The sequence below is a fragment of the Anopheles coluzzii genome, chromosome 3 (assembly GCF_943734685.1).
Source record: "Anopheles coluzzii chromosome 3, AcolN3, whole genome shotgun sequence".
In the NCBI taxonomy this organism is placed as follows: Eukaryota; Metazoa; Arthropoda; class Insecta; order Diptera; family Culicidae; genus Anopheles; species Anopheles coluzzii.
In genome coordinates, this window is record NC_064671.1 from 86,418,814 (window position 1) to 86,445,481 (window position 26,668).

The following is a 26,668-nucleotide window of genomic DNA, read 5'->3' on the forward strand; positions in this document are numbered from 1 at the left end:
GCTGTCAAAAAAACGAAAAATCAACCCCTTACACAATCTGAACAAAGTAATTTAATTTAAACATAATTTAAAGACGAATCGAGATACTTGTACAAAACAATAACAAATGATTGAGCCCAAACGTCAAATGAGGTAACTCATCTAGTTCCCAAAGAACAGTTTGTTTATCCAAAATGGTGGCCGAAATGAGTTCCCATTCGATGACGTTAGGCAGTGCTGCCAGCGTCAAAACTGGATTTCCTTGAAAATTCTTGCTTTTACAATTTTACAAACAAATTAAAACAATTTGCTTATTTCAACACGAAATTGTCTTGGGTGCATTATTTAGGTTACCCAAATATACTAGATAATAACGAATCCATGGAGCTCAGAAAATATGAGAAGCATTAAATAAATAAGTATTCAATAAGTGATATTTTCCTTCTTATTTACATTCAGGCAATAGAATAACTTTACTTTTATGTTCAAACATATTTGATAAAAATATTTTTTCTTTTATCTAGTGTTTTTAAAACATCTATTACTGTATATACTATATACCGTGTGTATCCACTTTCTATTTCATTTCCTTCATATTCTTTGGTAACTTGCTGTACAATTGCGAGTGTGTACCCCATATGGGATAATCCCAATAGAAAATTGTACCCAGTTTCATACGCATGTGGTTGTTGTGCGAAGTAGCGTGAGCAAGGGTAATTGAATAGATGCTATGCCTCAAGGTCGTTCTATCCTTTTGTGAACACGAACAGGAGCACAATCGTTACCTGTTTTTGCACACTGTATTGGTGTGCTTTGTCTCGGTGACTGCCACTCATAGGGGGATATGAATACAAAACGGAACTCAGAGAGCAAAAGCAAGAGTTTTTGTTTTTTTTTCTTATTGTTTGATTTCAAATGGCACTTACAATCCAAAAACTTAAATAAAAACCTTACTTTGCTTAATAAAGGGCAAAAGATCGTAAATACGGTATACCCAGACTTTTGTTGATGTGTCATGGCACTGGCGGTTGAAAATTCCGTTTCTATGGTTATGTAACAGATGATGGTAAACGTTTCATATGAATGCCTTTCAAATGCATACAACGATCAACAACTAGCTAAAGATATGTTATCAGTTGTAGAAAGTACAGAAAGTAAATAAAATAAGATACAAATTACAAAATTACATAACCAAAAACAGATGAGTGACGATGACATGCAGGATGGCATCGCGGCTGACATGTGGCAGCTGTCATGAGTCAACTGTCATCTGTCAAACGTGAGAGCCGCACGCCATCTTGACAGCCGCCTTCTGCCGTCACGCATCTCTGTCGCTCCCGTAAACAAAGCACACAGCAGGGTTGTTTTTTTCTCTTTTCCGCCTTCTGGAATGGTTTGTAATAAAATTCGGCGTAGTATTTGTGACAGCGTCAGAGCAGATCGAAGCGCTCAGTTTTTTCTCGATAAAATGTCTTTCCGTACATGACGCTCCCCGAGCGAGCACCATCTTGGGAAGTGCAGTAAGTGAAAAAAAAACGCGCCTGGCAAAAGTTGCTTGCACCTGTGTGTTAGCTTTGAAAACAGTGGGCAACGCGTTAAACCTGAAGCTAATTGTCGTTGGCGCCACGAGTGTGTACCGGATCCGCGTCCGTGCCAGAGGAAATTGCACGAAAAGTTCGAAATTTTTGACACCGCCAAAATGCCAGCCGAATTTTACGACGAGGACGGTAAGTCAGTGGGACGGACGATGTGCAAGTACAGTGGGTGATAAGATTTTCGTACACGATGCCACCGGGGAGGTTGTAGCGGGTGCAATTGTGCTGAAATACGGTGGCAACAATGGAAAAGCAATAGATTTTTCTTATTTTCGGCCAACTTTTTTTTCGGTCCAAGCTCATGGCAAGCAAAACAAAGCTCCCGCAAAAAATACAGTGTGTGACAAAAAACGGCAATACCGTGGTGGTAGAACATTTTCTACCCAACAACGCAAAGGTTGCTTTGTTAATTTCGTTGAAATTTCCTTTCTTGTGAGAGTTTTGTTGCATTTCGCATCTTTAGAATTCTAAATACAATATAAGCATGCATTGGTCACTTTAATTTTTCATATCAAATTGTAACAGTAATTTTAAATTTTTTTTTTTTTACTGAAAGGAGATAAAATATTCTTGTTTCTATCGATAAAATAATACGAACTACAGTACGAATTCAATAATTGAAATTTATATAAATTAATTGAACCCTGCCAACTATTGAGTTGGTGCATAGAAATTGGCACGTTTTTGCATTGATGCGTATTTTTTCAGGCCATGAGATTTTGGGGAGTTTTTCGAAAACCGGTTTTCTATGCAGGCGCTTTCATACAATTTGAACAGTCAGCTACCTATTGCAATCCCACATTAAAGCATACCACTTTAAAAGCTAATCAATTATTAATTTCCGCCCGTAGCATTGTTGAAATGAATTTTACTTAAATCACAGAATTTATGTTTTTTATATTACGTGGAGCGGCATTGCTCTCATGGGTAAACGCATTCGCTTCTACAAAGCCTGTCATGAAACGATTCTTATCTGGAGCGTCACTCTCTGTATGCGTGAATCTTACAGGATTCCATTCTTGCTATCGAGATGTTGATGTCATCGAGACGACATCAAGTTGAATCTTCTATTTAGTATAAACGTCTTGCCGTGGACATGCCGGCCTATGCAGGCTTTCGAGACTTATTAAACACCACGCAACCCGAAGGCCAATCCTTCTCTAAGGGGGGGAGGAACGGATGGTCCATGTGAGGTTTGAACCAACGACGGGCGTGTTTTTGAGTGGTACGAGTTGTCGATTATACCACGGGACCACGCCTTAGTTAAAGTTGAATATTGTTTAAAAAGGTTTACTTTTCGATTAAAATATCTTACTTCTAAAAGCAAAAGCGATTCGTTGTTTCCATAGAAACGTGACGTGTACATGAGCATTAGTCATGCAATCAGCTACGTGTTCGATACGGGATTAGTTTTCAGTCAGTCGTTTTGGGCATTAAACCTCCATCGGAAAAATGAATCAAGTTCATTGTTTTGGCAAATTCAATGCAAAATTATTCAGTTTACAGTGATGAAAAATGATTCTCTGAAATGCTTTAAATTACTTGAAAACATAATTTAAAACCTTTAAAAATCTATTCAAACTACAACATTAACAAAACAAATAAATTAAATCTAATCTTTGGTATTTTAAGTGCTTTTTTCCTGCTATAAAAAAAATCTTTATCGTTTGGCGTCCGTTTCAGTATTGTAAGCGTATTTTAGAACCATCTTTCTACTTTTGGGCTTTGACGCCTACTGCGATAGCCACGGTCTGTCTCTATAGATTTTCTCTACTAAATTTTAAAGACAAAATACAACTTTCAAACAGCAATTGAGTAAATATTCTGGACTCGACTGTAATCGAGTTTGAGAATTAAATATCCCAAATGGATGAGGGAAAAGCTATTACAGAGGATTCCTTTACGACCGTGATCTATACATACGTACGGAACAACTTACGTGGGCTTTGTAAAAATGTCAAATTGCATGACAACAACATGAGTGTGCCGTTTGCTGCGTTCATACGTGTAGAAACCATTAAAGCTTAAAAAGAAGAAGAGTGTCAATGTAAAAAAAATCTCCTTCCTTTTTGTGTCCTTGCATCTCGGGTATAAAAAGACTTTTTCGAGTTTCTTTTACCAAGCTAATCGCAAAGTCCATTGTAGCAAAGAATGGGTCTAGATAAGTAACGATCCACGTCCGGTTTTGTAGCAGATGCCGGACGCGTCTATTATATAACCACAGTGCGTGCCAAAAAAAAAGCACAATCAACAGTAAATTATTTTAGCCGATTGTTCATTTTGTTCAGAAGTGGTCTCATGCTATCATATCTTTAATTTAATACAGTGTAGTCTCTATTTAAGTGCATCTGTAGACTGGACGGTCTCCTTTGATCGCAAAATAAAATTCCTGCCAAGATGTCACTGTAATTAAATAAATCTCTTCTCTCCCTCCCACATTGCTCACAGGATTCCGGCTATCGTTCGAAAATGATACCAGCCCGGACGAGCGGCAGTACTTTATGCGCGCCTTCCCGAACGTGAGCAAGATCGCGGAGCGCAGAATACACTGCACCACCTGCAATGCGCACATCGGGACGGCCCCGGTGTCGGAGGCGGTCATCCGGATGCATCCGGTGCTGCGCGTCACGCACTGCCGGAACTGCCACGCGTTCTACAACAGCGGCGACTTCGACAAGGGCGAGGACGGCAGCGAGCTGTACTGCCGCTGGTGCGGCCAGGGCGGCGAGGTGTTCTGCTGCTCCAAATGTCCGTACGTGTTCTGCAAGAGCTGCATCGTGCGCAACCTGTCGCGGGCGTGCGTCCAAGACATTGTGCGCAACGAAAACTGGCACTGCTTCGGTTGCGCACCGCGCATCATGTGGCACCTGCGGGCGCAGCACTGGGCGCTGGAAAACTTTATCGAGAAGCAGAAAAAGTAAGTGATATCGGTTCTGGAGGGAAGCTTCCGGGGGTTTCTTTTTTGCAACAACACGACTAAACCTCTCTTTTACATCCCTCTGTCACACCCAACAGGGAAATAAAGAATCAGGATCTATCGCCCAACGTGATTAGCGCGCTGATGAAGAAGGACCGCACCACGTGCTGCCCGGGCAAGGGCCAAAATCGCAAATCGGTCAATGCGACAGCGACAGCGCCAATGATTACATCGCCGGTAAGCGCGACGAAGAAAACGGCCGCCAAGCGCACGTACGGTGAGGTGAGCGGCAAGCGGGAAGGCTCCATGGAGGGCGGCCCTCGACTCGAACCGGTTGTGAGCATTCCTCCCCTAGCACATTCCATCCTCGGCCAGCTGGACGTGGATCCTGGCATTGCCTTACCCGGCAATGCCCAAGGGGACGCTGGTATCGCATCCTCCTCCGGCTCGGTCGGCTCCCCCGTCACAACGTCGTCCTCGAGCGGAAAGGCAGCGGGCTCGAAGAAACCGCGGAAATCCTCCACCCCAAACAGCGACAGTGGACAGGCGGCACGGCCCCCGCAGGCGAAAAAGAAGCGCATGGCGGGCAATAATGAGGTGGTCTGCACGCCGGATATTATGAGCATGCTGTCGGACGATGGGCCCACCGTTGGCCAGCCGCAGACAACGCCCTCCCGTCCGCCGATCGTTACCGTCGGCGGCAAACCGCTCGTGCCGATCGCACCGAAGCCGGCCCCATACGTTGATCCGGCCACTGGCTCTCCGATGATGATGCCGGGCAACGGTGCGCTCCCGGGCCCGATGTCGAAGGTGAACGTGCCAAAGCAGAAGGCGATACTGCACCACTCGATACCGCGCAATCTGGCGGTGAGCGTACCGGGCAGCCGGATTTCGATGGCCCCGCTAGACCACCCGGAGCAGGTGGGACCGCAAACGGTGCGCGTGTCGTCGACGGCACCGCGCCAGTCGACGGGCGGCAGCGCACCGATGTACCACACGTTCGAGGGCTACCAGATCGATCTGCAGGCGGCCTCCCAGCAGAGCACCTACCGGCTGCCGAACGGGAAGCTTATACTGGTGCGCAAGCAGACGGCCGACGGGAGTGCACAGAACGCTACCGAGACGGTAATATCGCCGGTACAGCCGCCCAAGGTTGCGCCGGGCATGTCGGGCCCGATTCCGGGCAATCGCTTGCTGAACAACAACGTAACGTCGGTGCCACCCGGTGCTGCCGGTGGGCCGATGGTTGTCCGCAACGGGCAGGAGATGCGTCGCGTGCCGGCAACGCACGTGCAAAGGCAGCAGGCAATGCAGCACCAGCAGCGTGTCCAAATGCAGATGGCGCAGATGGCCCAGCAGAACGACCAGTACCAGCAGCAGTTCCAGCGCATGCAACAGCGTATGGATCAGCGCACCACTGGCCAGCGCGCGATGGCGCAACGAATGCAGCAACAACAGCAGCAACAGCAGCAGCAGCAGCAGCAACAACAGCTGCACCAGCAACTCCCACAACCGGGCATGTACGTAGGACCGGCAGCGCCCGGTACCGGCGGCATCGTTTATCCCGCGGCCGGTGGTGCCGCACCGGCCGTCGTACCGGTCCCAGTACAGCAAGCCCCTCCCAGTCCGGCCGGCAACGCCCAGCAGCCGGCAATACTGGCGCTGCTCCGCGGGCTCGTCAACGGTCCACACGAGGAGACGCCGCTCGGCAGTGCGCGCAAAGACTTCGAGGCGAAGATGCTGGCCGGGGCCGAAATCTGCCACCACATCCTCGGCAAGATATACTCGCTGACCAACTCGAACTCGTTCAAGAACATACGCAACCTGCGCGACCTGAAGGAGCTGTTCATCCATCTGTCCTACCTGATGACGTACGGCATCGGGCGGTTCAAGACGCTGCACGAGCGGTGCGTGGACGACGTGAAGAAGATGGGCTTCACCAAGGAGTCCGACTTTGTGATGATGGGCGAACGGGTGAACAACCGCAACCCGGAGGACGACAACAGCGAGGACGACGACGACTGCGAGATCATCGAGCAGAACACGACGGTGATCGAGGTCGACTCGGACGATGAGGCGGCATCCACGACCGGCAAGGAGAAGGCGGCCACCGAGGGCGCCGCCGGTGGATCATCGGCGAAAAAAGCTCCCAAAACGGTAGCGCAACCGGCGGCCCCGAAGGACGGTCCGGCCAACACGCTAACGGTGGGTGAGATTGTGGTTACGTGGAAGGTGACTGGCGTAAGCGATACACCCGGACAGCAATCGACACCGGCGCAAAATGACAAGGAAGGACCGCGTGCTGCCAATACTGATAATGTTGCTGTTGCTGGGGAAATTGTTGTTGCACCGAAAAAGACAACACCGGCTGCTGCTGCTGCTACTCCGGCCGGCGAAGGATCTAATGAGAACGCGAGCCACGACACGAGCGACAAGGACAGTAACAATACCGTTGAGGTTACGATCGAAGCGTTGAATTCATCTGGCACCGGGAATCTGTCGTCTTCCACCGAAACGATGGAAATGATGGAAACGGAAGCAAACAATTCGGTGACCGATTCGGAAGGTCCGGTCGTTACCGCGCTGCCCAACAAACTCACTGCAACACAAACGCGTAAGTGACATTCATTAGCTTGCCTTTCATCTCCGCGCCGCTTGCACTAATTTTGCATCTAACAACACCAGCTCATGTGATTTTGTTGCACTTTTCACTTCATTTCGTCGTTGTATTGGTGTCGTGAAAATGGCTAATAAATTGTCTCATTTTTGCATCACAAAGTATAGTTTGTACTCGGTAGCATACTAATCGAGAGGGAGTATCCATATATTACGTAACTTAGAATAAGGCATTTTCTAACCCCTTTCTGACAGAGTGAAGGCTTAACCGATAATGTCTCTTTTGATTGAATTCAACAATATTTTTAAAAAGAGTTTTCGTCGATTTTAGTGACATATTAACGAAATGTCGAATTGTTTGAAATTATAATTGACTCTTCCATCAAATGTTGAGTTGCTCCAGAGCAAATGAGTTGTTAAAGAGTTCACAAATTTGGCGATCATGTTGCACTGTCACTTTCATACCATTTTGTTTACACAAATGCTAGTGCCATGCGATGGATAGAAAAATCCTGTTTATTTATAAACACTGAATTAGTGATGTGTAAAATTGGCAAAAATCCGGACTCGATTCCGATCCGGGCCCAGAAGGTAGATCCGCCCACGATAAATCCGGAGTCGTTCGGAATCGTCCGGAACCGTCCGGAGTCGTTCGCAGTCGCTCGAAGATGTTGGGAGTCCGAGTCATTCGGAGGCGTTCGGAGTTGACCAGAGTCGGAGTCATTCGGAGTCGTCTAGAGTCGATCGGAGTCGACCGGAATCGGAATTGGTCGGAGTTAACAGAGGACGCCGATTCTGGACGACTCCAATGACTAGACTTTAGGTGATTCCTAATGACTCCGACTTCGGTCGACTCCGGCAGACTCCGGACGACTCCGGAAGACTTTGGACGACTTTGGACGACTCTAACTCCGGGCGGAACTAGTGGTTTGGATTTTGTTTATTCAAGAGGAACGGTCCAAAAAGGCTCTATTGCTTAACAGTGGTTTGGATTTTGCCGGAGTCAGAATCGGACTAACAATAGCCGGAATCGGATCGGAGTCGTGAGTGGGGTCTTAAGAGCGCATCACTACACTGAATTTACTATTTTATTGATTCAAATTACAAACATTAAATTCATTTTTGCATAGATTATTACGCCATTTCAATTTGTTGTTATCAATATGAATTGAGTTGATCACATTTCTTTTGAATTTGGTTCAATCGAGCAATTAAAAACAACTAATAGAAAATTTTAAGAATATGATCCGAAACGTTAAAAAAAAGATTGAAACTGTAACGGTATTGTAAGATGGTCTTGATTCAAATGGAGGAATTTTTAGACGGTTTCAAGAAAATCTAACAAGAATTTCACTGCCGGTGATCGTTTAGAACATTTATTTATTTATACTGTAATCAGGACTCACACTATTCACATTTCTTGATGAATTGATATTAGTAATGTATTGAAGATGCAAAATTAAAAACGGTTTTACTCTGGGTATGATGTAAAATAGCTATTAAAATGTGAAGAATGTCCGGGATTAATGTGTAATATCAGTAATGCTCGAATTATTAAAATGTTTTTGAAATAGTTGTTCCCAAATTAAGGAAAGAAAAAAAACAATAAAACCCCTCAGCAATGAAGCTGCTAGCACCAGCGTTACGTAGTTAATGGATGTCCCTTTGTAAATGAAGGGTACCTAATTCTTACTTGCAATCGATGTTCATCTCATCTAACGATAAATTTATTATCATTTCTTTAAACTAATCCAATACGTTTGTGTGCATTTGTGCTTCTCTTGCAGCGGAAGTTGCATCACCTGGAAATGAAGACATCGATTTAGGTGCAGCGGACAAAGATGAGGTGGAAATGATCGAAATCTCCGACAAGGAAGTGTCGGAACTGCTAGACATCCATGCCAGTAGCAACGCAGCGACCGAGAAAGACGCCCAGTCGGAGCAAAAGGATGAATCCATCGAGATAACAGATTCCGATGACGCAGGCCAAAACGGCAGTTCCACTGAAAAGTCTGAGGCAGGCAAGGCAGCGGCAGAAAACGCAACAACCGTATCTGCTGATGATACAGTTGAAACACTGTCGGATGATAAATCTGCTGACGCTGAGCTGGACGCATCCGACCAAAAAGCCGATGATGCAACGACGTGTACAGATAAGGCATCGCTGCCGGATGATATGGAGCAGTCGTCCAAGGAAAGCAGCAGTGAAGTTTTGGACCTAATGGATGCAGCCGATGATAGTTACCACAGCGACAGCTCCGACATACAGTTCGGTGCAGAGTGCGACGCTCCAGATTCGTCTGCAACGCATAAAGATGGCAATGCTGGGGAGTCTTCATCCGTAAAGAATTCCGAACCGAAGACGGGCGAAAGCGATAAAAATAAGCCCAGTTTGCCATCGGAGACAAAGAAGGGTGAAACTGTAGGAAGCACAAATGAAGCAAAGATTTCGAAGCAACAGGAAAAACAGGCAGTTGAGCCAAGCGCTGTAATCGATCTGGACGCTAGCAGTACCGAAAGTGATGGTAACAAAAGCGCCACGGAGGAAGACGCAGATGCATCTAAGAAGGGTGACGATGCGCCTACGAAGGAAGATGATACAGCTACCAAAAACGAATCGATGGCCACGAAACAACAGGAAAAATCGGAAGCTGCTGCTGAGCCTAGCGCTATCATCGATCTGGATGCAAGCAGTACCGAGAGTTCCGACAACAAGAGTGCCGCCGAGGAAGATGTGGATGCATCGAACAAGGATAGCGAGCCCACTGTTCAAGAAGAGATTTCAGAGATTTGCACAAATGAGTCAATCGACGAATCGTTGGTGACCGACCCTGCCGAACGCGAAACAGCAGAAGTAGAAGTAAGTGATAACAAGGAAGAAAGCACAGACAACGCTAAGATCCAGAAAGTTGCCGAAGAGATTGAGGAAGTTGTTGGGGAAAACGTAGACATAACGTCTGACGGGTCTAGTGAGCTCCAAAGTCAAGAGAAGGAGACACCGGACGATTCAGCTGAAGTCGTAGAGTGTGAACCTGCCGAGAAAATAGTCTCCGGTGAGGATGATGTCGTATCAGCGGAAACCTCTTCCGAACCTGTAAATAGTAATTCTGAACCAATGGACACGGAAGACGGGCAGCTTTCATGCAACGATGCCGAAGTGATGGACGTTACTGAGTTTTGTGTTTTGGATACTGTATGCTTTTATTTAACAAAATAACTTTAGTAAACTAACACATTAAAAATTGTACACATATAAAAAGACGATACGCGGTAGAAAACACGTCCTGCTACGACGGCACCCGAAATGGAAGAGAGCCGATCTCTCTTGCTTTGCCGCCGCGCGAAGTACCGACGAACCCTTCGGCTACGTCGGATGCTGTCGGTTACCAGACAACACCGAGTACCTGTGGCTGCGTACTGCGCCCAGCGTAAGACCGCGCTTGCACAACATCTCTCCCTGTTAATTGAGCTGATAGGCTCCAAGCCGACGGGGGAGTCTTCTAACGCGAGAAGACCTACGTGGCACGCCTATCTGCTGCTGGTTCGTACCTTCTGTAGGATGTTCGGTCTCCAGGGCCTGCTGCGGTTGTGGTGGTGTGGAGGCCGCAGTGTGTTGGGATGTCTCAAATGCAGACTGATCAGTAGAATGGGTTGCCGGTACATGATGTCCACCCTCGGGCTGACTGGATGCCTTCCATTCCGCCAACAGCACGTCAAGGGGTAGCTGAACTGCTGGAGATGAACCGTTACCAACTCGTCGTCTCAGCTGATTCACGTGACGCCTTAACAATCGTCCATCTTCGGCAACGATCTCGAACATTACACGCCCGCAGCTGCGGACAATCTCCCCTGGGATCCACTTCCACGAGTTGTTGCTAAAATACTTTGCCCAAACTGTGTCGCTGCGATGAAATCTGCGAACTGATGAAATTGATGATGATGGGGAAGATTCTTCACACGATGAAGGAGGTCGCAATAGCTCCAATGCAGTTCTTATCGGGCGACCGAACATTTCCTCCGCTGGACTTCTCTGCTGTTCGAGTTGAGCATTTGGTGTAGAACGATACGTCATCAGGAAAAGCTCCAAGTCCTCATCTAGCTTACTCTCCTCCGTTCTGATCTTCCTCAAAGAACGTTTAAGAGTATCGACGAATCGCTCCGCCTGTCCGTTCGACTGTGGGTGAAAGGGAGCCGTAGTAATATGCTCAATCCCGTTGTGCTGACAAAACTCCTTGAACGGACCGCTAACGAACTGTGTGCCATTGTCGCTGACTAAGGTTGCAGGCATACCGAAACGAGCAAACAAGTTCCTTAGAATGGTAATCGTGGCTGTTGTGGTGGTGCTCGTAGTTTTGACGATCTCCGGCCATTTGGAATACGCGTCGACTACAACCAGGAAATAAACGCCCTCCCAAGGGCCCGCGTAATCGATGTGAACTCGGTTCCAAACTGCCGAAGGTTTTGGCCACGCCATTGATGTTGCCCTTGGTGGTGATTTTGCCGCTGCTGCACATGCCTCGCAGGAGGCCACATAACGTGCTATGTCGTCATCCAACTTAGGCCAATATACGTAGCTACGTGCAACCGCTTTCATCCTCTGCATTCCCGGATGTCCTCGGTGTAGTTGATTTAAACAGCGATTGCGCAGCTTCTCCGGGATGACTACTCTCTCTCCAAAAAGAATGCAGCCATCCACGTTGGTCAGCGATTCCCTTCTATCGTAGAGCCGTGCAAGATCTGTTCCGTAAGCTACGTCGCGAGGCCAACCATCTCGCACGTACTTGTAAACCTTCTGGAGCGACGGATCTTGCTGAGTGTAGAGCTCAATGTCTCTGAAACGAATAGGGAATGTTAGTAAGGCATTTACGGCAACTGACCTGAGATCCTGCTCTAATTCGATGCTTGCTACGATGTATTCCGACTCTGGTTTCGCATGGTTTTGTATGAGGCGAGAAAGAACGTCGGCGTTGCCAAAAGAACCAGTGGGGATGTATTCGATGGTCATGTCGTAAAGCTGAAGTGTTAATGCGAATCTCTGCAATCGATTTGCTGTATACGTTGGAATCCCCTTTTTGCTTCCAAAAATTCGCACTAATGGCCGGTGGTCGGTTTGCAACGTAAAATGTCGACCGTATAGCATCCGATGGAATTTCGTTACAGCAAATATGATGGCGAGACCTTCTCGATCGATTTGGCTGTAACCCTCTTCAGCCTTACTCAGCGCTCTAGATGCGTGTTGCACCACCTTAAGAGATCCATCAGGAAATTTGTGACTAAGCGTTGCCCCAAGTCCAATAGATGAAGCATCGGCCGAAACCACAATGTCAAGCTTCGGGTCATAATGTGTGAGCAGGAGGTCTGACGAAAGAACGGTTTTGAAACGCTCGAACACTTTTTGGCATTCCGGTGTCCATTCAAATGTGTTACCATTTTGCAGCAATTTGTCCATTGGGTAACGCAGATCTCTAATACTTGGGATGAACTTTGCATAGTAGTTCACCGCACCGATGAATGATCGTACTCCTGAGATATCTTTGGGTGGAGGCAGTTTTTTAATGGCTTCGATCTTCAACGGGTCAGGTCTGAGGCCTTGGCTGTCTATAATATGCCCTAAATAGCGGATTTGTGGCTTATTGAACGCACACTTTTCTGACCGTATTGTAAAGCCATAGTCTTGTATGCGTTTGATTGTTTCCTCCAGGGCGATGTCGTGCTCTTCTTGCGTTTTACCACCGATAATCACGTCATCCATATAGGCTGATACTCCGTTTATGCCGGCGAGCATCTTGTCCATGATCTGCTGGAATGCTCCCGGTGCTACTTTGATGCCTGGGGGAAGTCTATTGTAGTGGTAAAGGCCTCGGTGTGTGTTAATCGTGAGCAATGGCCGACATCCTGTCTCTATTTCCACCTGGAGAAACGCATCTGAAAGATCGAGTTGTGTAAATATTTTGCATCTAGCCAGTTTAGAGAAAATATCCTGTGGTAACGGAAGTGGATACTCATGCGGGTGTAAAGCTGCATTCAGGCCGGTCGAATAATCGCCGCATAGTCGTATCTGTCCGTTAGCCTTCCTGACCACTACGACTGGTGCTGCCCAATCCGAGTAATCGACAGGTGATATAATGCCCAAGCCTTCCAACCGATCGAGCTCCTTGTTGACAATCTCTTCCATTGCATACGCAACGGGGCGCTTGGGACGAAACACTGGACGGGCATCTTTTCGTAGCTGCAGATGAACGCTGGCTTTGGTACAAATCCCCGTGCCATGGAATACCGACGGAAATTTGTCCTCCCAGGACCGTGGATCTGCTTCTTTAATGTTGTTGCAAAAATTATCCATCGGGATCGTTCCTAGGGCGAAAAGATTAACCATGTCCGCTCCCAACAACGCCAACTCCATTTTGGACACTCTTATGGTAGCTCGCTTTGTACGGTTTGCAATGGACACGTTCGCTATGAACTCACCTTCCAGTCTGAGGACGTCACCGGATGCTGCTTTGGCTCTTACCGTTACTGGTGTCAGATATGGTTTACCCAACTGCTTCCACATGCGCTGGCTGATAACCGAGATATCCGAGCCGGTATCCAATTGTAACCTTGCTGATTTATTCTCGATCTGGATGGTTACAAATTTTCTGTGCTGCTGGACACTGCAGACGTTGACTCGTACCACTCTGGTTGCTACGAATGGTCGCTGGTGAAATTTCTTATGCCTCGTGCGGCGGTGTGAGGAAGCGCAATGTCCCTCTCGATGACCGATGCGACCGCAATCACGACACTTGTGCGCCTTGTACGTGCATTCCCTGGACCAATGCAATGCACCACAAAGCCAACACGGATTACGGGGTTTGGAACCAGTGCTTCTGTCAAACGGTTTGGAGTTTCGCTCGTCGTTCTTCTGGTACCGCTGCTTATCTCCACCCGCATGGACCGCGTGCACACGTTCGCTCGTATCGGTCGCGATCATAGCACTATCCGCTTTAACTCGTGCTAGCCGGTGGCAATCTTCTGCTAGCTGCGCTAGGGTTGCATCTGTGCGCTCTTCCATGCTAGCAAGCAGCCTGACACGAATATCACGATCACATTCATCCTTCAATCCGCATACCAGGACGAGACATTTGAATTGCTCTTCTGTCATAGATGCAAATTCAAAATCGACGCATGCGCGGTTTACTCGGCCGGTGAATGACAAAAGATCCTCGGAGCGCGATTTGGTGATGCTCAAACATTTATACCGCTTGCTTAGGGTCGACTCCATTTTGCCAAAAAGCACCGTGAGCTTTTCCACCATTTCTGAAAATGAAAGGTCACGGGGGGCACGCGGTAAAATGAAATTGGTGAAACGAGCATACTCGCCTGCTCCTAACTTTCGTCCAAGGAGTCGAACTTTTGCTGCGTCGTCCAAACGGGATGCATCTTGCGAGAAAAGATCATCGTATCGCGCGTACCATGACTCAAATGTGATGTTGGCTTCCGCATCATGATGAAACTCGGTAATGTTGCCAGCAAGAGCTTCGAGGATGAGCTCCGGATTGCTGGGTTTCGCGGAAGGTTGAAGCTCACTATAATGGGTCACTGGTGTAGGTTGCTGCTGTTCCCGTTGCTGCATAAGCTGAGAAAATAGTTGCTGCTGCTGTGTCATTTGCTGCTGCTGTTGGGCCATTTGCTGCTGTAACAGGTGCAGCATTTGCTGTATCATTGTGATGTCCGATGTTGTTTGCAACGATGGCGCATTCTGCGATGGTGGTGGATGCTGTATGAATGCTGCGTTCAGGACACCATTCTGCGACAGCCGTCTCTGCTCCTCGGTGATCGGCGTCTCTTCGGGGCTTAACATTCGACGGCGTTTTCGCGGAATTGTTGCACTTAAAAAAACGTTGACTGGGTTCACTTAACTCGTCGCCACTTTTGTGTTTTGGATACTGTATGCTTTTATTTAACAAAATAACTTTAGTAAACTAACACATTAAAAATTGTACACATATAAAAAGACGATACGCGGTAGAAAACACGTCCTGCTACGACGGCACCCGAAATGGAAGAGAGCCGATCTCTCTTGCTTTGCCGCCGCGCGAAGTACCGACGAACCCTTCGGCTACGTCGGATGCTGTCGGTTACCAGACAACACCGAGTACCTGTGGCTGCGTACTGCGCCCAGCGTAAGACCGCGCTTGCACAACACTGAGGAACAAGAACGGCCGTCTAGTTCGCATGGAAAAGAATCGACTGAGATGGATGCGTCGGAGGGAATGGAGCAGGAAGCTAAAGATCTCCCAAACACTGAGCAGCTGCAACTTGCGGAGGAGGAAGTGGTAGATTCCTCTTTAATATCAGCTGACAGCAGCAGCATAACAAACAACAACAAACCAACAGCTACCGATAGTGACATCGAAAAGGAAGGACAATTACCACCACCATCACAGTCTACTGCTGAGCTCTCGCCTGAGTCGTCTACCGCTACACCGGTAGTGAACAGTATTGTGTCGAAGAAGGTTGAAGCCGCCGCGGATAATTCTTCCAACGAAAGGGAAGAAAGCGAAGCGGATGAACTGTTCACCACGCCTCCCGAATTGGCCGAACAGGCCCCATCCTCGATGGAGGTTGATTCCAGTAATTTGAACTCAGAGCCATAAATATTAAGGTTTGTTGTAATGTAACAATGTACCATTATCTCTCTCTCTCTCTCTCTCTCTCCCTTTCCATTTCTCTGAACTTTGAGTAGCAAGATTGAAGAATCTGCGACGCCTTCGTGCTCCGATAATTTCGTTTAGAGCTAAACTTGTACAATAATAATCCCTAAGTATATCGCATTTGACAACATTGTCTTGAATTTTAACGCTAGGTAGCATCTAGTACCTACTAACCCCCCCTCTGCGATCGATGTGTACGTCTCTAAGCTGAGCTTAGTTCTGTAAGATGTGTAGGATTACCGATTCTGAAGTAAACCGCGCAGAAGAGCTGAACTGCATGTAATAATTGGAAAAAAATAAAGCTGAAACTCGAACTCGTTTATGAAGCGTTCGCTGAGTGGTTGGAAGAAAGAAAAAACCTTGGACGAGTGACGGTGATGACCACAGCGCAGCAAAGAAGGTGTGAAAGAAACGGCTGAGGCGCTAAAACCTCGTTAAACTATTTATTAACGGTAACAATTTTGGCAACTAAAGCAAAACACTTAACAAATTTTCTTCCTGGCTGTTCCTCCCTCTGGCCTAATATGTAATCGTCGCCCACATACGCCCCTCGCTGAGCTGTTTAAACGTTCGTTTCTCCCTTTGCCTTCGTGGCGGCCCCATTCGACTCGCCCGGCTTCAGTGCCGGGATGTACTGGCCGAGATAGTTCAGCACAATCTCCCGGTAGCGGTACAGCACCACGCTGATGATGGTCAGCCCGAACAGGACGCCCGCAATGATCTCGTAATCGTTCTCCAGCCGATGGTAGTGCTGCTCGATGCCGATCAGGGCGCCGAAGAAGCGCCCGAACCCAAAGTGTGCCACCACCGGCAGGGCTTGCGCGAGGGCCGACACCTTGCGCGGCAGCAGATCGCGGAAGTGCAGCACGAGCGTGACCCAGGTCAGTCCGAGCGTCGTCGGCAGCAGCCAGTCCTCGACCACATCCCACAGCGCGTAGTCCAGGATGGCGAGCAGGATGAAGCGCAGCACGAGCGACAGGAACGCGCCGACCAGTATCTTGCACGTGCCGAACACCTCGATGATGCGCCGGGAGTAGATCAGCACCGGGATGGCCAGCAGATCGCCGGCCAGGAGCAGCGTGCGCACGAGCGTCTGGAACACGGTCGACTGTTGCTTCGAGTCGTCCCCGTCCTCGCCGTCGGTGGGCAGGTTGGTCATGTGCGACTCGTCGATCGAGTCGATCACGCTCCACATCGAGCCGAGACCGATCGCAACCAAAAACGGAAGCCAGCAGCGCTGGAAGTACTTGCGGCACGCCGGCACGGACAGGAACTTCTGCGGCACGGTGCGCAGCTGCCACCACTCTTCCGTCGGCGACAGGTCCATCTTGAGCGGGCTGAGCAGGATGACGGCGGCAGTGGTGTACAGCAGCACGAACAGCATGTACGGCTGCTCGTAGTCGTCGTTGAAGAAGATGATCCAACCGACGGCACCCCAGACGAGCTGCCGGCCAAAGTCGGCGACGCCTGAGGTGGTGCGATCGCGCGTCACGATCACGATGATCGTGTTGAGCAGCGTGAGGGCGCTGAGCAGGAAGAAGTCGAGTAGTGAACGGATCGACAGGTAGTAGTAGAAGGTGGAGTCACCCTCATCATCATCACCGTCGTTGTCTTCGTCCTGGAGAACAGAGACTCGTGAGCGAATGATTCAAAACTTCAGAGAGTCCCTAACAGATACTTACACCATCACAAGTCGTACCGTACAGAAGACTCTCGCTCTCCTCGTACGGATCGGCAATGTCACACTGAACCACAGGCTTGCATCCTGCCGGCTGTGCCTTAACCCAGGCCTTATCCAACGGACATCTGAAACCATCTGAAAGAGCACCAGTTGAAAGATCCTCATCCTCTCAGAACAAAACCAATGATACCTACCCAACGGATAACTGCACTCATCTCCCTCGTCCTTCTCGTTGTGCGCATCAAACGTGGCCTTCACCTGGATGATGCCCTCGCTGTACGTGTGGCAGATCTCGTCCTCCTCATCCGCATCCGCACACACGATCGCCGTCGGCACGATCACCGTCTCCTGGCTGTCCGGCACTCCGTCATTATCATCATCATCATCCTCCGCATCCGGGATACCATCGTTATCGTCATCGCTGTCCTGCTCGTCCGGAATCCCGTCATTATCATCATCCGGATCCTCATCGTTCGGGATACCATCCCCGTCCAGATCGTTCTTGTTGCGCTGGTTCTGGTCGTGCACATCCAGAATGCCATCATTGTCATCATCCACATCTTCCGAGTCCGGGATGCCATCGTTATCATCATCGTCATCCTCCGTATCCGGAATACCGTCATTATCATCGTCCGTATCCTCATCATCCGGGATACCGTCACCGTCCAGATCGTGCGTCACCGGGCGACCCTCCAGCTCATCCGGGATGCCATCATTATCATCGTCCGGATCTTCCGCATCCGGAATGCCATCATTGTCATCGTCCGCATCTTCCGCATCCGGAATGCCATCATTATCATCATCATCATCCTCCGCATCGGGCACACCGTCCCCGTCCAGATCGTTCGCGTTGGATCGATCCTGCGCATCCGGCACCCCATCATTATCATCGTCCACATCCTTATCGTCCGGAATACCATCATTATCGTCATCCTTATCCTCCGCATCCGGGATTCCATCGTTATCATCATCCGTATCCAAATCATTCGGAATGCCATCACCATCCAGATCGTTAAACTTGGCCCTTCCCTCGAGCGCATCCGGAATACCGTCATTATCATCATCCACGTCCTGCTCGTCCGCTATGCCATCATTATCATCATCCGGGTCTTCCGCATCCGGAATGCCGTCATTGTCATCGTCATCGTCCTGCTCGTTCGGTATGCCATCACCGTCCAGATCATTCGAACGCGGCGTACTCTCGAGCGCATCCGGAATACCGTCATTATCATCATCCACATCCTCCGCGTCGGGTATACCATCGTTGTCATCGTCATCATCCTCCGCATCCGGAATACCGTCATTGTCATCGTCATCGTCCTGATCGTCCGGTATACCGTCACCGTCCAGATCGTTGGTTTTGGCCACACCCTCGAGCGCATCCGGCACACCATCGTTGTCATCGTCCAGATCCTTATCATCCGGGATGCCATCATTATCATCGTCCGTATCTTCCGCATCCGGAATGCCATCATTATCATCGTCATCGTCCTGATCGTTCGGTATACCATCCCCGTCCAGATCGTTCGACTTGGCCTTACCCTCGAGCGTGTCCGGAATGCCATCATTATCATCGTCCACGTCCTGATCGTCCGGGATGCCATCGTTATCATCATCATCATCCTTATCGTCCGGAATGCCGTCATTATCGTCATCCGGATCCAGCTCATTCGGGATACCGTCTCCGTCCAGATCGTTGCTCGAGTCTGGATCACGCGAATCCGGAATACCATCGTTATCGTCGTCCGTATCCAGATTGTCCGGAATGCCATCCCCGTCCGAATCGCGCTCGATCGTACCCTGACCGCTGCCCAGATCCAGCACCGCACCTTCGTCATCGTCCTGCGAATCTTCCTGTTCCTTCAGCCATGCCGCCATCTGGGCCGATTTTGCATGGCGCGCATAGCACGTGCTTTCGAACTGATTATCCTTCTGGCAGGTGTACGTACAGTTCTCCAAGTTCAGCAAACCGGTCTGCAAGAAGACGATGTAGCTTTAACAATGATTCTCTTGATCATCCGATCTTCAATATAACCTACCTTGTCCGCAGCCCAATCGTGGCAGATGCCATTGTCCGAGCACTTTTCCTGCACGATGAACGCACCCTTGCGATTGCACAGGAAGCTGGCCTGCGGGGCACAGATCTCGGGCGGTGGCGTCCTGCTCACGGCGAACATTAGCAGCACGTACAGCACCATCGACGCAATCAGCGTAATGGCGGTCAGGATGCGCAACCGCTTGCCGTACGCGAACGCATTGCCGATCGCCCACTTGTCGACGAGCAGGGCGAACACGAACGGGCCGAGCAGTGCCGCCAGCGGAATAATGATCGAGATCGAGTAGATCTCATTGTAAGCGAAGCCCTTCTGTGCCATGTTCGACTGGAGGAAGGGATAGATACATCCCAAGCCTAAATGGAGGATACCAAAACAGTGCGTCATATGGAGATAGTTTTCGGGAAGTAGTCAAACCAGCAGCACTTACCTCCGTAGAATAGGAAGAGGACACATTTTAGCGAGAGGCTGTGCTTGCTCTCGAACAGTGACTTTTCCTCCATTTTTCCTGTGGCAAGTTTTGATCGGGCTGTTGCCGACCCTCAGCAGTGTAGCAACGCCAAAATCTAAAACACTTTATCTATGCTTGACCGTCTGGTGAAGCCTCCTGACCTAGATTTGCGAGTTGGATGGTTTCGGTAACGATCAACAGCAAAAGAAGAGGTAACAAATGTCGTGAAATTAAACAAGCGTCAAGCGATGTGGGAGATGCCGTACGGAAGATCGTCGTATCGCTTTGATGTGACAACTTGGGAACGTTCGAGGTCCAATTCGGTCCTCTCGCTGTGCTATGTGGTTTGTAATCTGACTTCTGAACGATCAAGGCTAGGTTCAGGAGGATTATACTTCTCCACTGTTTCGCCTACTGTTGCCTTTTTGTATAAATTTAGCAAGATTTATTTCGGTAGCAATTGATTTTGCGTCTCTTCGTTTGCTCTGGCGGACGCTTTATTGCGTATAAGATGCGCAGTTTAGGTTTGCGTGAATTGGAGCACACTTGATCTAGTTGGCGTTCAGTTCTATTAATTTGTTTGAGCTCAGAATAAAATGTCATCTTGGGATGATTGGACATGAAGAGACATCCTACATACATTGAAGATTTTAACAAAAAAAAACAACCTACTCACAGCTGTAAAGACTCAAATCTTTGCAAAAAATTAAACCCACTCCACACTTCAACCGTGTCCAAGAAATGTGTGCTCTACTACTACCACGGTGGCAATTAATCTGGTGAAATGAGCCAATTCATTTTTCTGCATGGAGCAAGCGCTCCACTTCACCTCTTTCAATGACCACTAGCTGGGTCTTGAACTGGCAGTCTAGAATCGCCTTGAAATCAGCTGTGTCAGTACACCTTCACCCATTTCTCCTGGGCCAATCTTCGAGTGTAGTAAATTTCCATCATCCGCCAAACGTGTTCTTCTCAATGTCCGTCCACTGCGACCGTCAACGCTACCCTCCAGACCAAGACCTGCAATTGCAATTTGCCTTGTCAAAAATGCAAAACACACTCACTCACTCACGTCCGGCGGGCGATGGCAGACACCACCGGCATCACCTTAGCAGTCGGGTGGGTGTAACCAAAGTCAACCCCCTTTTTCTCTGTGTACCTGGTGTTCTTTTCCCTGGCAGCGGGATAGGCAAATAAATTTCATAATCAGCACTGGCATGAGCGGCAGAGGGTGTCATATAGACACAGATACCGAAGAAGAATAAGAAGAAGAAAAAACAGAATACCAACCATTGAGCGTTGAGAGCGCCCGTGCGCACTCTGTGTGTGTGTACGGGCACAGGTCGTCGCTTCTAAATTTATCAATTTTCTACAATTTAGCAATCATCATCCTAAGCGAACCCAAGCCAACACTGAGTATAACGAGCCGCCCGCGTCTGTCGGATGTACCCCGTACCGTGTACCTCACTACAAGCCCCGACATCCGAGACGCGGTTCCGAGAAGGAAAGCCATCAAAGAGTCGGTGTGAAAGCGCATCTGCTGACATAAAATATTTACTTATCCTTCGTTTTCTTTTTTCTTTTTGCATCGCAGACAATTCGTTGGCTTTTTGCATTTGCGTTCATGACGCGAAGACTACAGACATTAGTCCAGTGAGCTAATTTTCTTCTGGATGTAGTGCGGATTTTATTAGGATTCTGTTTCGATTCTTGCCACGGACCAACCAATCGCACAAAAGCAAGCGATGCACCACAACACAGTACCAAAAATTACACAGTTCGGCATCTCGGTCAACTGTGTGCTGCGTGGTTTGTGTAGCTTAGTTGTGTCGTCGTCGATCGCAGTAGCCTGTATGATGATGTTGTGTGACAGTGTGATTAACGTCAAAACAAGCCGGCAAGCAAGTGAGAAGTGATCTTTTTTTTTGTCTCTGCTTCTGCTGTGGTGGGTGTCGTTGTGATAGAAATAAACGTTGGAAGGCAAAAAAAAGGAAGTGTGTCAAAGGAAGGTAAAAGAACAATATGCACAAGCAATAATATTAATTGCTTTAAGTAACCAGGCCGTGCGGTTTAACAACATGCGCGCCAGGAGTTCAGAGGTGAGCTTTATATACATAGGACTATTCTGCGATTGGGGTACACCAATCAAGTCCCAGATTGGCCGATAGCTTAGAATACGATTACGGCAGGACTAGAAAGTGAGTTCGTTTGTGCCACCAAATAAAACGGAAGAAGAAAGCGCCAGGCTTTGCAACAGTTTGGTCCTATCGAAATGGAAGATATGCAATAGTAGATACTCTGAAGAAACGGCTGAACCAACCTATGTGTCTCGAATCAATTAAATACGGCAAACATACGATACCGTAGGCAAGAAGGTGCTCGATAGTGGCAGGATTGGATAAAATGTGGACATTCTAGAAATCAGTGATGCCTTACAAGGATGGGAAGTATCTCGCTAATAAGAGAGGCAGCTAAAGATCTCAACTACTAATGTCACTAACGAACATGGTTTGTTCTATACGTCGGTCAGAAGCATTCATGTTGGAGAAGTCAATTTATCGCCTCAATTTATTGGTGAAGTAAATTTACTGACATAGAGAATGCTGTCGACCAGTTGATGATTCCATAACCTACTTTTATCAATGATGCCTTAGATCTAAATATGACGAAGGCTCTAACTATGCAACTCTTGCACAGCTTAAACTTTCTTATGTACAACTTCACCAGTGGCACATTCTCACCAAATATGTGAAAAAGTAGTCATCTTTTCATCTTTTTCTTCAATCTTCGGAGCGAAGATTTGAACCCAAGGATTGTGAAGCTGGAAGCAAAAGAGCGGTCAAACTGTTTCGCGTTAAACCATCAGACAGGAACTTCTTCTTCTTCTTTGGCACAACAACCGTTGTCGGTCAAGGTCTGTCTGCATTACTAATGGGCTCGGCTTTCCGTGACCTATTTATTACCACAGCAAGAAAACATTCCCTTAAGCCCTTAGCTTGCGCTAACGACGCAAAATGCAAGATCCTATAGAAAATTTAACAAAAAGGTCTTCATTTTCAATCGTCGCACTATAGAGCGTATCTTTTTGACTCTATAGTGAGAGGATGTTGGTTAGTGAGTTGTTGTTAGATGCGGACTACTTGGATAATTTTGGTATCTTTGGCCCTGTAAGTATTCTTGCACACTCAGCCACGACGTAGTGATTCATCCATGTATGCGTTGGACGAAAAACGACAACTATGGTTTTGTCATGTGTGAAGGAAAGCAGTGATTATCAAACTGCTAAAGAACATATAAACTGTGAATTAGTGTATTAGTGACTTAATGTGGCAGTGGCAGGGATTGACTGTCCGGCTAAGTACTAAATAAGTCTGGAAAGCCTGTATAGGCTGGCATTTCCACATTTATAGTCACGTCAAATAGAAGTAGAATAATGTTTATTGACACGATATTGTGAAGATTGTGCATTGAGATTGAAGGAAGTCCCAATATAAGAATGGAAAATGGAAGCGGGTCAAGAATTGTACATGTCCTAAGCCATGGTCCTAAGCCCCGAATGGACTGCATACGGAAATTGGGAATGTGAGCGAAAGAGATGTAAAAGTGAATCATATTTGGGCATGGTGAGAAATAGGATCAGGAAACGAATAGTTTGGAACAGATCAACTGCTCAGCATCTGGGCAATCTGAACTAATAGATCCAAACTAAGGTGACTATATCGAGAGACGTAAACCATAAAGACCTGAATAACAGGCCTTGAAGCTTTGCCCTGAGGAGTTATTACGCTTCTAACGTTTCGAGCCTGTTCCAAATCACAGTACTCGTTGGACCTCATATAGAGCAGAAGAGAGAGGGTACATCCCTACATCGTATTTCCCTACAATTCCCCCATTCAAAATGATGTTGGATAACCCAATTCCTAGACGTCATCTAAAGGACACAAGAAGATTATTAGAATCACACCACGGATTGCACTGATACACTGGTTGCAGTAGAGAAGCACTTGGGGATCAGGTTTTGCGGAAGCTATCCGAAACCATTCCCGACACTGGTTGAAATTTACTATGACAGAATCGATCCTATAAATATCCCAACACCAATTTAGATGCTGGAAGCTCATGTCACCGCAATGTTCAAAACTGTCACCAAAACTGAAAGCAACCACCACCGCAAAATCGACCACCGTTTTTGGCGGATGCCCTCCGCGCACTCCAAACACGTGTTGCCGCCCGTTCCGTTTGAATTTGCGGTTTGAATCCATTGCTCCAACGTCTCGTACACTCGTACCTGCCGGTTTCGCCCGGTTTTAATTGCTTTCGTATCGGTTCGCCTCTGTGTGTGTGTGAGAACGTTTGTGTGCGCGCGAACCACTGTCACCACGAGTTTGCCGTTGTCGTCCACTTGCTCACAAGCAGCCGGTCTGCTGAAGCGGAGGTTGAGATTTCGATTTTTAATTTTATCACACCGGCAACGGCCACCGATTTAGCCCGGCACTCTGGTATGTGTCACGAAGCATTCGATCGCACCCGCATTGGGGCACACAGAATCGCGTGTGTGGTTGGGAGCGCGTCGTAGCGCATCGGAAGCGGTTCCGCGCGAACCCCGACCCGGTTTGCTGTACCGAAAACAACCGCCCCCCCCCCCCCCCCCCCCGCCGTTGCAGTTCGGTTTACGTAAATACCTCGTCGGGTAATTTTTCACCACTCTTGTGTGTCACACTTGGGAGACAGGGAAATACACACACACACACGCGCGCGCAATGGATCGACTGAAAAAAAGGGAAATCACGAGCTCGCAGGGAGACAGCATCCTACTTAAACGGCTGGAACGAACTGGCAACAACTGCACTTTATGCAATTGATGCAGTTGGCGCTGTAAACGATCGCTCCAAGGGCAGTTTGTGTGCTGTTCGCTGGCTTAGCGGCTCACGCTCACGCACCAACAGACCGGATTGCACATACAAGCAAGCGCACAATTCATTTCACCAGGCCTTTCTCCATTTCACCAGCCCTTTCCGACCCGCTGACGTTGACAGGTGTCACCATTGTAACACATTTATATTTCATTCACGCGAATTTCCGCTCCGCAACCGAAGCGGACCGCGCAAACTGAAACGAAGAGACACCGAGAGATAGCGAGAGCCGGTGGGTAAGTAAAAATAAACCCACCCAGCAAGCTCGTTCCGCTGTTCTGTCTGGCACGAAATTTTTTCACAGCATCACAGCAACACACACACAGTTTGAAAGGAAAGCAGGTTCATCACAGCATACTTTTCTTTCCGTTTTCTATTTTCACAGCATTTTCCACTGACAGTTGTGTGAAGTTGGAATTTTCTGCACCGAACAGCAGAGACACAAATTCCTCTCCAAACAAATTCCACAAATTGGTGACAAAAAATTTGCACACAAAAATAGTATACACACCCACACACACGCAATCGTACAAAGACAGGCGCTCTGTCACAGAAACGGCACTACTTCGAAGCGCGCTACGCCAAACCGCCTTAGACCGCGGACAAGGTTCCGAGCGGACTGACACGGCGCAGATTAGCAACAGGCGCTCGGCAAGCGAACTATTCTCGGACGGCGGGACGTACAGGCCGAAACAACGGCGCTTTGAGCAGCGCACGAACACCCACCGAAGGCCGGACCGGTAAGCGGCAGGAGCATGCGCTCGCAGTCGGAGAGAATGAGTGTCCTTGTTTGGATGCGGTGGTTGAGTGCACTACATGGAGACGCCTGGTCGCTCAGCGACAGCAACATCAACAGCACCAAAGCAAGGTTGTTTTTGTTTGGGTTTTACTAGTCGGGGTGCGTTGGCGCTTCTTCGAGTGTTGAAAACATGTGAAATTGTTTTGTGAAGTGATATGATTTATGCAGAACAAAACATTCTTCTTTCCAAGGTGAGTTTATCAATTAATTATAGTTGATTTTTTCTGATGATCACATATTGGACTCAACTTTGCGTATGGACATAATGGGTTTCAAACCCACCCAAAACCAGTTATCTAACGCGGCCGTGTAAAAAAACTGTTGCGCTCTAATTTCGCCCTGACCGCCGTCTCATTGTCTGGGGGAGGACTGGCAAACCTGTCAGCGTTAACGAGTCAGCGGCACGTGCCATCAATCAGCCGCTGGCCAATCAGGAGCTGCTGCCGTTGGAACAGGAGGAAGTGTCATAACATTGTTGAGATAGGTTGATTGCTACATTTAGCGGGAGAGAGAGAGAGTGCATGGATAATAATGGCTTATTTTAAGCGGCATATTAAAGACTGGATTGAGCTTTGCGGTCATCAAACAATGGCATAGATTGTTTACATGAGTAATTGAATGGCTCAATTAGAACAAGCCGAGCGGTTGGAAACTAGAAACTGTTTCACTAACTTTCAAACATGATATCTTTTATGATATATCAACGAAAAGTATGTTTTTGCAAGTCTCATTATGGAAAATATGAAAAAAGACAATCAAAATCCTTTGTATTTAAGCGATAGTTATTGGTGTGTGTGCTCTAGCTAGAACAATGTGTTGGAAGAGGTTTGCAGGTTTTAAATGTGGTAATATTGATTTAGAAGACTATGAACTAGTGGTGTGCTCTCTGGGGCGCACCTACGACTCCGATCCTACTTCAGCTATTGATAGTCCGATTCTGACTCCAAAATCCAAACAAAATCCAAACCAC

At 47.9% G+C, this 26,668-nt stretch overlaps 3 protein-coding genes across 5 annotated transcripts; 1 reads left to right on the forward strand and 2 right to left on the reverse strand.

Annotated features, from left to right (window-relative positions):
* Positions 1-1,280: 1,280 nt before the first annotated feature.
* Positions 1,281-10,368, forward strand: LOC120954916 (uncharacterized). Its single transcript, XM_040375235.2, has 4 exons — positions 1,281-1,706; positions 4,023-4,491; positions 4,590-7,105; positions 8,895-10,368. Exons 1-4 carry the CDS (start codon positions 1,679-1,681, stop codon positions 10,322-10,324), a joined length of 4,443 nt encoding a protein of 1,480 aa, XP_040231169.2. The 5' UTR covers positions 1,281-1,678; the 3' UTR covers positions 10,325-10,368.
* Positions 10,369-10,567: 199 nt separating this feature from the next.
* On the reverse strand, positions 10,568-14,947 carry LOC120961213 (uncharacterized protein K02A2.6-like). Its single transcript, XM_049609020.1, has 3 exons — positions 12,266-14,947; positions 11,985-12,121; positions 10,568-11,939 (listed from the first exon to the last, which is right to left on the reverse strand). Exons 1-3 carry the CDS (start codon positions 14,945-14,947, stop codon positions 10,568-10,570), a joined length of 4,191 nt encoding a protein of 1,396 aa, XP_049464977.1.
* Positions 14,948-16,196: 1,249 nt separating this feature from the next.
* LOC120954917 (dentin sialophosphoprotein-like) lies at positions 16,197-25,564 on the reverse strand. 3 transcript variants are annotated; one of them, XM_040375236.2, is made up of 6 exons: positions 25,411-25,564; positions 19,966-20,147; positions 19,521-19,891; positions 17,676-19,455; positions 17,483-17,616; positions 16,197-17,418 (listed from the first exon to the last, which is right to left on the reverse strand). In XM_040375236.2, exons 2-6 carry the CDS (start codon positions 20,036-20,038, stop codon positions 16,363-16,365), a joined length of 3,414 nt encoding a protein of 1,137 aa, XP_040231170.2. In that variant the 5' UTR covers positions 20,039-20,147; positions 25,411-25,564; the 3' UTR covers positions 16,197-16,362. The 3 variants fall into 3 exon arrangements, with proteins under 3 accessions (XP_040231170.2, XP_049465101.1, XP_040231173.2); XM_049609144.1 differs by lacking the exon at positions 25,411-25,564 and adding an exon at positions 24,949-24,972; XM_040375239.2 differs by lacking the exon at positions 25,411-25,564 and adding an exon at positions 24,669-24,693.
* Positions 25,565-26,668: the final 1,104 nt, after the last annotated feature.